At 51.6% G+C, this 13,233-nt stretch overlaps 1 protein-coding gene and 1 non-coding gene across 3 annotated transcripts; both read right to left on the reverse strand.

The window, feature by feature from the left end:
* Positions 1–1,831: 1,831 nt before the first annotated feature.
* BAX (BCL2 associated X, apoptosis regulator) lies at positions 1,832–6,656 on the reverse strand. 2 transcript variants are annotated; one of them, XM_056136440.1, is made up of 6 exons: positions 6,548–6,652; positions 5,919–5,970; positions 5,686–5,832; positions 5,272–5,407; positions 2,532–2,636; positions 1,832–1,995 (listed from the first exon to the last, which is right to left on the reverse strand). In XM_056136440.1, the coding sequence occupies exons 1-6, from the start codon at positions 6,579–6,581 to the stop codon at positions 1,891–1,893; spliced, it is 579 nt and encodes a 192-aa protein (XP_055992415.1). In that variant the 5' UTR covers positions 6,582–6,652; the 3' UTR covers positions 1,832–1,890. The 2 variants fall into 2 exon arrangements, with proteins under 2 accessions (XP_055992415.1, XP_055992416.1); XM_056136441.1 differs by lacking the exon at positions 5,919–5,970 and having other exon boundaries at positions 6,548–6,656.
* A 1,418-nt stretch (positions 6,657–8,074) lies between these two features.
* LOC130044534 (U6 spliceosomal RNA) lies at positions 8,075–8,176 on the reverse strand. Its single transcript, XR_008795402.1, has one exon. It is a non-coding gene; the product is annotated as a U6 spliceosomal RNA (small nuclear RNA).
* Positions 8,177–13,233: the final 5,057 nt, after the last annotated feature.

Here is a 13,233-nt window from a genome sequence, read left to right on the forward strand (position 1 = left end):
TGAGCACTTATTTTGGGGGGGGGGCAATCACCTGGCAATGCTCAGGGATTATTCCTGGCTCTGCACCCTGGAATTACTCCTGGCTGTGCTTGGGGGACCCTATGGGATGTTGAGGACTGAACCCAGGTTAGTGCCCGATCTGCTGAACACTTTTAAAGTGTGCCACACCAGGCTCAGGAGAGCATGACAAGCTGAGTATAAGCTTTGCATCGTCCCCTAGAACAGGGGTGGTTTGCAAACACTGCTGTGTTGGGCCTCTAAGCCGAAACAATACTAAAGTATACCCAGTCAGGACTCACTTGCTGGGGGGACTGACTGGAAGATGCCTAAACTCAAAGGGATCCATGGGAGTGTCTCAATGAAGGCCGCGGGTGGGCTGGACTCGGGTGTGAGGGGCTCAGGGCCTGCTGTACTAAAGAACCCCTCCATCAGCCAGGCAGAAGGTCCCCTCATCTGGGGTCTGTAATGAAGGGGCCTTGGAGCTGATGGCCAGAGTGGTTGTGCTGAGTCATGCTGAACTCAGCAGCGGGAAGGGCTGGAGGGGAGGGGGGAGTGTGCCACACTGACCTCATCCCCTCGGGGCTGCCTGGGCTGTCTGGTGGCCCTGACACAGACTCAGGAAATAACAGGCAGAGGAAGCTCCAGTCCAGCTCCCTCCTCCTGGTGGCGGGGAGTGGGGGGGGGGGGGGGGCTTTGAGAATATTCTTGGAGGGTCTGTCTCAAGAATTCCCTAGGTGGGTTCCCTGTGGCCATATTGTCCCCTTTGTGGACTGGTGACTCAGTGTCCCTCTACATAGGCTAACGTCTGGGATATCTCTGGGATATCTCTGCTCCGGTGTCTCTGGGGGAGGGGTAATCCCGATGACCCAAGTTACTCATTCACCAAGTCCTGCCTCAGCCAAAGACCTTTAGCCCCAAGCACGACCCACCCGGAGGGGCCTGTGACAGTGACCCCAAGTTCTGGGAGAGGGGTTAGAGTGGCCTGCGGAAGGCGGCGTAGGCACCCCGGGACCCGGGGAAAATGGGGGACACTGAGGGCCAGACAGGGAGAAAGCACCGCAGCCCTGGAGCGGGCAGGGCGGGCTGAGTGGAGTGAGACTGGAATCCGGGGTTCTCCTGATTTCCCTCCTCTAATGACTAGGTCTGGCCAGCTCAGCGGGCAGGACAGGGCCCGCTCCCCACCACTGAGGGGAGCGGCCCGCTCCCCGCCACCCCCCTCCGCTCCCACACCTGTTCCCCCCCTTCTTTTCCCTTTTAGGACCCACACCCAGTGGTGCCGCTGTGGGGACTAGGCTACTCCCAGTGCTGTGTGCTCAGGGGCCCCTAGGGGTGTTGGGGGAAATCATGGGGTCCCAAACACTGGCCTCCACATGCCAAACACTGACTCAACACTTTGAGGTCTCTCAGGCTGGGGGATGCCCTAGGGCCCAGCCTCCTCTCCGGCCTTCCAGCCTACTCCAGGGGGCTTCAGAGTCCCCATAGCCAAGCTCCTCCCTTCCCCCAACTTCCCACATCCCCTCTATGGAAAGCAGCTTCCTGGCCCTGGGTCATCTCTGTACCCTGCAGGCTGGCTCCTTCTCACAGACACCACCCCCCAACCCCTGGACTGCCAGATGTGACCTCAGAGCAACACAGAAAGCACTGACCCCCCCCCCCCCCCACGCAAGAAAGTCTCTCCTCCTCCCCGCAGCCAGGTGTATGCCCAGTGACACAAATTTCAAAGTGTGGCCCAAAAGAGGTTTATTATCCTCCCCTGAGACCATCACCCCCCAAACCCCAATAATTACAAAAGTAAGAAAAATGCCCAGGACCCCCCGCCCCAGTCCCCCCCTCCCCGAAAAAATGCCATAATTTATGCAGAAAAGACACAGTCCAAGGGGGCCGCCGGCCTCAGCCCATTTTCTTCCAGATGGTGAGTGAGGCGGTGAGCACGCCGGCCACGAAGATCGTCACCGTCTGCCACGTGGGAGTTCCGAAGTAGGAAAGGAGCCCATCCTGGGGACAGAAACATTCGTCACCTGAGCACATGGGAAACGGGGGGACAGTCCCAGGCCAGGGCATAGGGATAAGGGGGGCAGAGAGAGGTTCAAGGGTGTTGAGTGGTGCGACTTGAGGAAGCGTGATTGTTAATAAGAGTTTTGTCAGAGTAAGGGTTACCTAGGCCCAGAGCCATGGTCCAGGCTCTATGACCTTGTGTGTTGCTGACCCCAAATTCCACTTTTAGCATCCTATTCCGTGGTACCTGCCCCCCTACCCCCCCGCGTACTGCCTGGGGCTGCTCCAGAGCAGAGCTGAGCGTATAGAACCTCTTCCGTCCCCCCAATGGAGTGAGCCAAGAACCTGAGGCATCGCAGAAGCAGCGCCTCCAAGGCAGGCAGAGGCTAGAGTCATCAGGAGGTCAGAGGTCACCAGGAGGTTAAGTGGTCAGAGATGGGTGAGTGGGCAGAAGATAAAACGGGGTGATGGGAACTGAGATGGGGGACGGGTTCAGGGAAAGCCTGAGTGTCAGGGTGGGTTGTCCAGGGCCTTACCCAACCACCCTGGTCCTGGATCCAGCCCAGCAGCCGCTCCCGCAGGAAGTCCAGCGTCCAGCCCATGATGGTTCTGATCAGATCCGGCACCTTGGTGCACAGGGCCTGCAGGGAGTGGGGCGGGCCTCAGGGACAGAAGGCCAGCAAACCAGGACCCCAAGTCTTTATCCACTCCTGGACACCTGTAGGCTATTGCCACTGGCCACTACCCCACCTGCCAGCCTTCCTGACCCTCCAGATATGCCACGGATACAGGCCAAGGTAGAGCTTGACCCACAAGCCCTTGCGAAGGCAGCCTTGACTGCAGCCCAGCTTGTTACTTCTACGTGCCTCACAGGTGGGTCTGCTTCCGGACTGTCAAGCCCATCAAAGCTCACTGCCCCAGGATCTTTACATGTGCCATTTTCTGCCTAAAGAAGCCTTTACAAGAGCCTTCTCACGCACCCCTCAAAAATCAGGTTCTCATACCACTTCCCCAGAGTAGGTGACCCTAACTTTCAAACCTGACAGCACCATACCAATAGCTCTACACATTCCCACACTTTTTTTTCTTTTGGTCTCTAGGCTCAGGGGTGACTCCTGGATCTGTGCTCAGGAATCACTAGTAGAGTCAGGAGACCGTATCCCATTCGTATGGGATACGGTCTCCTGACTCTACTACGATTGAACCTCAGTTGGTTGCATGCAAACGCCCACCTCTAGCCCCTCTACCCCCTTTTGTCCAGCTTCTGTCCATTTACAAGCCATCACCCTGCTGTTCCTGTCCAACAGATCTATCTGGCAAACACCCAGAAATCTATCTACCTCACCTAATCCTTCACTTTCTCCAAATACCTGGAGCAAGCTGGCGGGTTTCCTTTTCCCCAGTATTTCCACTATATCCCTAAAGGTCAAAGAATTCTGAGCAGTCAAATATCTGCAATCCAAACTTCACTGTGAACTTTTTATTTATATATTTGGTTTTTGGACCACAGCCAGCGGCTCAGGGCTTACTCCTAGCTCTGCACTCAGGAATTACAGTCAGTGGTGCTTGGGAGACCATATGGGATGTCGGGGAATCAAACCCAAATCGGTGTCGCATGCAAGGCAAGCACTCTCCTGGTGGTACAATCACTCAGACCTCTAACTTAAAATTTATTTTTGGGTCACACCCAGCAGTACTCAGGACTTCTGAACCTAGAACACTCCAGTTTAGAAAGATCATGGCCAGTTGGAGAGATAGTACAGCGGGAAGGGCACTTGCCTTGCATGCAGCTGACTAGGCTAGATTCAATCCCCAGCACAACACAGCATCTGCCCCCCAACCATGCCATGAGTAAGCCCTGAGCACAGAGTCAGGAGTAAGCCAAGCACAGCCAGGTATTATCCCATCTCCCCCTGAAAAAAAAAATACGGCAAGTTTTTTGTTGGGGTCAGAGAGATAGTGAGCAGGGTTTTTGCCTTGCACGCAGCCAACCTGGGTTCAATCTCCAGCATCCTATATGGCCCTCTGAGCACTGACAGGAATAATTCCTGAGTGCAGAGCCAAGAGTAACCCCTGAGCATCAGCAGGTGTAACATCCTCCCTGACCATATGCCCTGACCCCTATCAGAGTGAAGTCTTGGCTTTCTACCTCAAAAGAAAGAGTCTGGAAACTTTTTTCTTTTCTGTACTACTCCTGGCAGTGTTCAAGGCTTACTCCTGGCTCTGTGTTCAGGGACTGCCCCCAGCAGGTTCCTAGTTAGAGACATGTGCAAGACAAGTGTTCTGTCTGCTGTCCCAGCGCTCCAGCCCCTGGCAACCTTTTTGATCTGGTAATACTGTGTCATTAATTTATATGTACACAAATTTAATAAGCATTCCCAGATCCAAAGGAACAGTCCACATTCAAATAATGTTCAGTGGTAGGTAGGGAACCTGATAATTACCTGAAGGTGATCGTGAAAACTTACAGACAAGGTTATTTCATTTTCCTGTTTGACATCATCCAATCCCTCCTGCCTCCCTCAGATTAAAACCAGTCCTTTCTGGGAAAGAGTCCAAAGGGCATGGGGGAGACTCAGGGGATCCAGGGGCCACTCCCAGAAATACTGCGTCAAGTGGACAGGAGAGCTGTATGCCCAGGTCAGGCAATACGGTACTGTTCCACTTGGCTGAGGTCAGGCAGCCCTGTGGTGCTGGGGTTTGAACTTGTGGCCCTGCATATGCCCTGACCCCTAACAGAGTGAAGTCTTGGCTTTCTACCCAAAACCTGTCCTAATGCACTCCGTTTCCTTTACCTTGTCACAGGCCTGGTCTGATCCCAGGACCTTTGTACTTGCTGCACCGGCTATCTGATGACTTTCCCTACCTGATCCTGATATACCATTGCAAGTTCCCCTCTTCACTATGGCTTAGCATCCCCAGCTCTTTCCTGGTTTGTAGTCAATCCCATCTCCTTAGCTGATCATGATCAGTGCTTCAGACAGACAGACAGACAGAAACTCAAACACACAAACAAACACCAAGAGCACAAGGACCTAGCCAGCTTCCTTCACTACAGGAACTGCTAGCGCCCATACAACCCAGCTGTGTCTCAGTTTCTTCTATGGGTACCAGCTGTTATAGGTACCAGGGGTATATCTAGTAGCCGCCCATTCCAAACACACACACACACACACACACACACACACACACACACGCACACGCACACGCACACACACACATGCCCTCATAGTAACTGGGGGACCTTCCCGATCATTCAGCCCTTCAGTGGCCCACCTTGAGCACCAGTTTGCAGGCAAAGTAGAAAAGGGCGACAACCCGGCCCCAGTTGAAGTTGCCATCAGAAAACATCTCTGAGGCCACCCTGAAAAAGACTTCACGGGGGGAGTCTGTGTCCACGGCTGCAATCATCCTGCAGAAAAAAAAAAAGAGTTGATGCTGGGGGGGAGGTAGGGCAGGGCCAAGTGGAATCCCAGGCGCCCACCCCGAACCAAAGACTGGGGAACCGAGGGTTGAGTTATGGTGAAAAGCAAGAGGGCAAGATGGGCATTGAGCAAGCAGGACATTCAAGACAACCAGGGAAAGGGAGGAGGGTTTCAGGATCCCAGTGGCCTCCAGGGGATAGGGGGCCAAGGCAGGCACAGGGCTGGAAGCTGGGGTTCCTGAGTTCTAAGGGGCCCAGGGTCGCACCTCTGTAGCTCCATGTTACTGTCCAGCTCATCGCCGATGCGTTTGAGACATTCACTCAGTTTCTTGGTGGACGCATCTTGTGGCATCTGCTCTAGACCCAGCTCTGGCGTCTCTCCCCCCATGCGGCCGGCTCGATCCTGGATGAAACTAGAGTGGACAGAGGCGGGCATGCAGAATCAGCAGGGGTGTGTCACTCCTTAAATCCGCCCGCAACAATCACACCTCAAACTCACCCCTGAAGCAAAAGGGCCCCTGTCTTCATGATCTGCTCAGAGCTGGTGGGCCCTAGAGGAGAAAGGAGGGAAGAGGAGCCTGGACTCTGGGGGTCCTAGGGACTCAGGGACCGGAAGACTTAAGATCGCTGTGGGAGGACAACGCTAGGGGGCACTGGACTGCGGGGTTCCTGGGGGACCCCGACAACTGAGTCCCTGCTGGGAAAGGGGAGAACTTAGGCCTGTAACCTACATTCTTCCAGGGGTAAGGGAGATGAGGTTGCGGGTACACTGAAGGCGTCCAGACCTCGGGTCGGCAGGGGCAGCGGGGAGACCCGCCCCTCCCACCCGGGCTAAAGGCAGGAAGTGGAGCCGGCGACAAGCCCGGGCCTGCCCGGGGGCTTGGATCCTGGGGTCTCCAGGTTCTCGGGGGCCTGAAGGCACCAGGCAGCGAGGGATCGGGGCGCAGAGGCCGGTAAGCTGGAGACCCCAAGAAGGAAGGGCGCTAGAGGCTGGTAGCGCCGGATCCCAGGGATCCTGTCGGGGAGTGCTTGGAGATCGCACGGCCCCAGGAGCCGGCAGGAGAGATCCGGGGATACAGGCCGATGACCGGACTCGCCCACCTTCCGCCCATCTGCCTCCCGCCTCACCCCCGCCTCTGGGCTGCTCCCCGGACCCGTCCATCACCGCCGCTCCCGCCGCTGCCGCCTCTCGCCGGGTGCGCCCGGGCGGCCGCAGCACGCCCCTGGTCACGTGAGCAGTCCGCTGAGCGTGCGCGCACTCACGTGACTGCCCCGCAACATGGCGGCCTGCAGCCGCTGCCCCGCAGGGCCGCGCGTCACGTGACCACGACGGGCCCGCCCCGTCCTGTGACCATCCCGACTGAACTTCCCTGCGGGAACGCTGTGGGGCGCACTTTCCCCGGACACCCTTTCGCCTGTAACTCCCAATCATTCTTCCTGGCGGTGTTTTCTGAAGCTGGAATGCGGAATGTATTAGGTTCTGGGTTTGATCCTGGAGCAGTGACAAGGTTGGGGGATGGTTCGGTGACCAAAAAAAAAAGGCACAGCGGACCGACCGATAGTACAGCCGGGAGGGCGCTTGCCTTGCATACAGCGGACGCAGCTTGATCCCCCGCCAAGAAGATCCTTGAGGAGTAAGTCAGGAGTAAGCCCTGAGTACTATCAGGTGTGGTCCCAAAACAAAACAAAACAATGAAAACATCAGAAATTAAAGAAAGTTATGGGACTGTGGAGTAAATACAGTGAGTAAGGCGCTTGCCTGGCGTTGCAACTGACCTGGGTTCAATCCTCCGTACCCATATGCACCACCAGGAGTAATTCCTGAGAGCAGAGGTAGGAATAACTCCTGAGCATTGCCGAGTGTAACCCCCAAACTAAATGAATGATAAAAAGTAAAACCTAGTGGTCGGAGCTATAGTACAAAAGGTAGGGCGCTTGCTTTGCAGGAGCGGAGTTCAATCACTAGCTTCCCATATGGTCCCCTGAGCACCTGAGCACCACCAGGAATAATTCCTGAATGCAGACCCAGGAGTAAACTCTGAGCATCGCCAGATGTGACCCAAAAAGCAAAGAAAGAAAGAAAGAAAGAAAGAAAGAAAGAAAGAAAGATCTAGACGGCACCATAACTGCGTGTGTAGCAGAATGAGCAATCTCATTTATTTTAAAAATAATATATATATATATGCACATGCATATATACATGCAGTCTTAGAGAGCAGGGTGACTCCACAGAGAAAGATTACAAGACATGTGTTTGCATGAAAACTAAAGGACAATGTAGTCGAAACATGGCCAGGGCCAAGAGACAGGAGAAGAGGGTAAAGCTTGCCTTGCATATATCTGTCCAGCTGACCAAGATTTAACTCCTGGCAGAAATTTAGTCCCCTGAGCACAAGGGCCCTATCCTGCACATAGAGCCAAAAATATCCCCTGAGCAACCTTACTTTTGGCTCTAAAACAGAGCAAACATGAGTTGCAAAACTTCTCTAACAGAAAACGATTAAGTGAGGCTATTTTCTTTTCTTTTTTTTTCTGATGAAAAAAATTCTTTTATTTTGTTAAAATCTCTTTCAATGAATTACAGTGAAATACACAGTTCCGAAGTTGTTAATGATTAAGTTTCGGTCATACAATGTTCTAACATCCATCCCTTCAAAAAATATGGAACGCTTCATGAATTTGCGTGTCATCCTTGCACAGGGGCCATGCGAATCTTCTCTGTATCATTTTTAGTATATGTGCTGCCAAAGAGAGCACGAAGCTGTTTTTTTTTTTTTTTTTTTTTTTTTTTTTTTTTTTGCTTTTTGGAGTCACACCTGGCGATGCACAGAGGTTACTCCTGACTCTGCACTCAGGAATTATTCCTGGCGGTGCTCAGGGGACCATATGGAATGCTGGGAATTGAACCCGGGTCGGCCGTGTGCAAGGCAGACGCCTTACCCACTGTGCTATTGCTCCAGCCCCTACGAAGCTGTTTTCTTAAGCTCTTACCATGATCTGGGTGGAAGTATACTTATCATGAAATGTATGAAATTTGATGCCTACTGACCTGAACATGTAAGATGCATTCAATTAAGTGGTAATAATTATTTTATTTCTCTTTAGTTTTTTTTAAGTTTTTGGGAATTTTTTTTTAGTGGGACACACCCGGCCATGATTAGGGCTTAGTCCTAGCTCTGCGCTCAGGAATCACTTCTAGCATATGCCAGGAATTGAACCAGGTTGGCCATGTAGGTAAGCACCCTTCAGACTGTACTATTCTTGGCACCTTCTCTTTAGCTTTTGAGGCTGATAGTTCAGAACTGATGCTGTGGCGCTACTCCCTGTAGTGCTCTGTGGACCAGGCAGTAGCAGGAACAGCCTGGGGCTCCTGCCTGGAAAGTTTGCCCTGCAGCCTTTTCCACCATAGTCTCCCAGCCCTTTTATTTGGGGGGAGAGGATTTCATACCTAGTGATGCTCAGGGATTACTCCTGGCTCTGCACTCAGGAATTAATTCTGGTGTTGCTTGGGAACCATATGGGATGCCGGGGATCAGATCGAACCCGGGCTGGCTGCGTGCAAGGCAAAGTCTCTACCCTCTGCACTATCACTTCATTCCTCCCCAGCCCTTTTGTTTCCCTTTTTAAAAGAAACAAATAGAGCCTAAGGAATAGTTCAGTGCACTTACACAGAGTCCACCCAGGTTCCATCTCAATACCTCATATGGTCCCCTGAGCTCAGCCAGGAGTCATCCCTGAGCACAGACCCTGGAGTAAATCTTGAGCACTGCTAGGTGTGGTTCCCAAACAAATTTGTTAAAAAGAGAAAGAAGGAGGTATAGTGCCACCAGCAGGTCAATCTGTACCTGTGAGGTGAGTGCATCAGCGGCCTGATGGCAACGTCAGACTTTCAGATATCCCAAAATTGCCGCTGTGCCTTTGGCCAGACCCCAAAAACTTGGGGCAAAGTTTACCAAGAAAGTAAACAGCCAAAAGTTAGGTATGTGGGAGACACACCCACAAACCACCTCCCGCTCAGCTATAAAATTGGAGGCATGGCCTCTCTGGTTCCTGATCGAACTGCTTAATGGCCATGATCCCAGAGTCTCAGAAACGAATCTCGGAACCCAAAGGCTTTTGACAGAAGTGCGTCCTGTTCCTGCAGTAGGTTACTAGCGCTGGGCCAACCCAGGTGGGAATAGGTTTCGTGCCTTGGCCTGTTCCCCCTGGCGGCCTGGTGACCACCATCCTCCAGAGGCCACTGGACAGTCAGGTTTGGGCCTGCAGTGACGAGACACACGGGGCCTCACCACATGGGGGTGGAGCCAACTCTTTCTCCCCATCTCAACGAGACCCCGAGTCACCGCCTACAAGCGGCCTCTCTGGCTCCTGATCAAGCTGATTAATAGCCACGATACCGGAGATCCAGAAACAAATCTTGAAACCCAGCAGCTTTTGGCAGAAATGCATCTGGACTTCACACAAGGTGGCTGCCACCTCAGAGCGTATTGGAAAGCCAGGTATAAGCTGGCGGTGATGGGGCAGCTGCAGTCTCATGGGAAGGAAAGCGGTACCAGCTCGTCCTTCACGCCCTACCGAGGTCATGAGTTGCCCCCTACAATCGGTTCTCTGGCATGGCCATGTCTCCAGAGGCAAAAGGACTTAATCCAGAACCTGGAAGCTTGCGGCAGAAAAGTGAATGGACCATGCATTAAACTATGGCGCCATGCCTCCCTGGGAGGAAAAGGGTGTTGCTCCCTTCCACCTTTTTCCCCCTTGGCAGCAAAGTGGCCGCCACCTCAGAGCTTATTGGAAAGCCAGGTATGAGCCGGCGGTGACGGGACAACTGCAGTCTCATGGGAAGGAGGGCAGTACCAGCTCGTCCTTCACACCCTACCGAGGTCATGAGTTGCCCCCCATAAGAGGCTCTCTGGCATGGCCATGGCTCCAGAGGCAAAAGGACGTAATCCAGAACCCGGCAGCTTGCGGCAGAAAAGTGAATGGACCATGTGTTAAACTATGACGCCATGCGTCCCCAGGGAAAGGGTGTTGCTCCCTTCCGCCTTTTTCCCCCCTGGCAGCAAGGTGGCCGCCGCCTCAGAGCTTATAGGAAAGCCAGGTACGAGCCGGTAGTGACGGGGCAACTGCAGTCTCATGGGAAGGGGGGCGGTACCGGCACGCCCTTCACGCCCTACCGAGGTCACGAGTTACCCCCCATGAGCGACTCTCCGGCATGGCCATACCACCAGACACACAGAAACCAATCTCGTAATTCTCTGGCTCTTTGCAGAAATCCAAAATCGTGGCCGTGTGACATTATATGATTCTCATAACCAGCTATAGAAAACAAAATATTTCACAATGCCTTTTCAACAATTTGGATTGTTTGGGGGGAAATTCTAAATAATAATGGTGCATCTTTTGTCGAAATAATGAACGTAATCAATGTAGAGAGGAGTTAAGTAGAAATCATCTGCCTCAAAGGCATTTGGAAGGGTGGGAGGGGGTATACTTGGGTTCTTGGTGGTGAAAAATGAGTACTGGTGAAGGGAAAGGTGTTTGATCATTGTATGACCGAGACTTAAACCTGAAAGCTTAGTAACTTTTCCCACAGTGATTCAATAAATAAATATAAAAAGAAAAAAATTTAAAAAAGTAAGGTGGAGTTCATGCCCAATTCAATCAGCTAATCAGTGGCTGAATAAATAGCAGTACTCCTACAAAAAAAAAGAGAGAGAAAGAAAAAAAGAAAGAAAGAAAGAAAGAAAGAAAGAAAGAAAGAAAGAAAACAGCAGACAAAATCAACTGGGTTCCAGTCACTGCCATGCTCACAGCCAATCTCCACAGACTTGGGATGAGCCCCTCACGCATGAGAATGAATCTACTGAAAAACTCAGGTATGTGGGTTTTGTGACTGAAATCTCCAGGCATGCACAGAGGGTGGAATGGGTGACCTCCCCCCAACTCCCTGTGCCTCTGTATGCTTGGCAATCACTCCCATGAACTGCATCTGGTGCCATATAAGCTCATTAATGGCCATGACCCAGAGACTTAAATAAATCTTGGAAGAGAGTCACAAGCTGCAGAGATGCCTCTGGGCCCCAAAGTCACCATCCAGTTAAGACTTTATTTCTTTATTTTTTTATCTGACGGAATCAAAGAGGCAAACCCAGGAGCGATAGCACAGCGGTAGGGCGTTTGCCTTGCACGCAGCCAACATGGCCGACCCGAGTTCAATTCCTCCGCCCCTCTCAGAGAGCCCGGCAAGCTACCGAGAGTATCTCACCAGCACAGCAGAGCCTGGCAAGCTCCCCGTGACGTATTCGATATGCCAAACACAGTAACAACAAGGTCTCCAATGGAGACGTTACTGGGCCCGCTCGAGCAAATCAATGATCAACAGGAGGGCCTTTACCTTTACCTTTTACCTTCTTTATTTATTTTTTAATTATTATTTTATTATTTTTATTTTGCTTTTTGGATCAGACCCGGCGATGCTCAGGGGTTACTCCTGGCTTTGCACTCAGGAATCACTCCTGGCCGTGCTCGGGGAACCATATGGGATGCTGGGAATCGAACCCGGGTTGGCCGTATGCAAGGCAAATGCCCTACCTGCTGTGCTATTGCTCCAGCCCCAACCAGTTAAAACTTTAATTCCAACCCTATGACAATATTAAACATTTTAGAATTCCTGGAGTGTACTGCCATGACATCTCATACTCAATGCCACTGATGTACCAAGAGTAGCACACCACAAACGACGGGTTGTAAAGTAGAAGGCAACCAATCTCTATTTTTTTTTCTTTTTGGGTAATACCTCGCATTGCACAGGGGTTACTCCTGGCTCCTCATGCACTCAGGAATTTCTCCTGGCGGTGCTCAGGGGACCATATGGGATGCTGGGAATCGAACCCAGGTTGACTTGACTGCGTGCAAGGCAAATGCCTTACCCACTGTGCTATCGCTCCAGTCCCAACCAATCTCCATTTTTTTTTTTTTTTTTGCTTTTTGGGTCACACCCGGCAATGCACAGGGGTTCCTTCTGGCTCTGTGCTCAGGAATTACCCCTGGCGGTGCTCAGGGGACCATATGGGATTCTGGGAATCAAACCCAGGTTGGCCGCGTGCAAAACAAACGCCCTACCCTCTGTGCTATTGCTCCAGCCCCAGTCAATCTCTATTTTTTAAAAAATTTTTATATATATATTAGTTCTAAGGAAAACGTTTGGGATCATTTTAGTGGATTATTAATAACAAGCAATACAAAATAAATTATTTAGGATCTGCCTTTGATGCAGGCTTGGGTGGTGGTGGGAAAATTCAAAATAATGGTGATGGGAAGGTGTAATGGTGGTGGGATTGGTGTTGAAATAGTGAATGTAATAAATCATTGTGAACAACTTTTAAAGAATTAAAAATAATTTTTTTAGAAAAATCAACTGAGGGGCTGGAGCAATAGCACAGAGGGTAGGGCGTTTGCCTTGCACGCAGCTGACCCGGGTTTGATTTCCAGCATCCCATATAGTTCCCCAAGCACCGCCAGGAGTAATTCCTGAATACAGAGCCAGGAGTGACTCCTGAGCATTGCCGGGTATGACCCAAAAAGCTAAAAATAAAATAAAATAAATTGAGTTCTGTGATGAGGACACAGCATAAAATGAAAGGTTCTACTCCAGGTCACATTCCATCCCAGCAGAGGCTTGGGGATCTGAATCCCAGGAGTATCTGGAGCAATGGCTGTTGAAGATTATAGGCGTTTTTGGTCACCTCCCTAAAACACCAGGAGCATGGTGTGACAGGTCAGGTTTATAAGCCCATTAGGGTTTGTGTTTTTAT

Source organism: Sorex fumeus, unplaced genomic scaffold (genome assembly GCF_029834395.1).
Source record: "Sorex fumeus unplaced genomic scaffold, SorFum_2.1 ptg000122l, whole genome shotgun sequence".
Taxonomy (NCBI): domain Eukaryota; kingdom Metazoa; phylum Chordata; class Mammalia; order Eulipotyphla; family Soricidae; genus Sorex; species Sorex fumeus.

Coding starts and splice junctions, on each gene's coding strand:
- BAX (XM_056136440.1), bottom strand. CDS start 6,581: ATGGACGGGTCCGGGGAGCAGCCCAGAGGCGGGG. Junction 5,833..5,918: donor GGGGCCCTTTTGCTTCAGGG/GTGAGTTTGAGG, acceptor TGTCCACTCTAG/TTTCATCCAGGATCGAGCCG. Junction 2,637..5,271: donor CCTGCAAACTGGTGCTCAAG/GTGGGCCACTGA, acceptor CACTCCCTGCAG/GCCCTGTGCACCAAGGTGCC.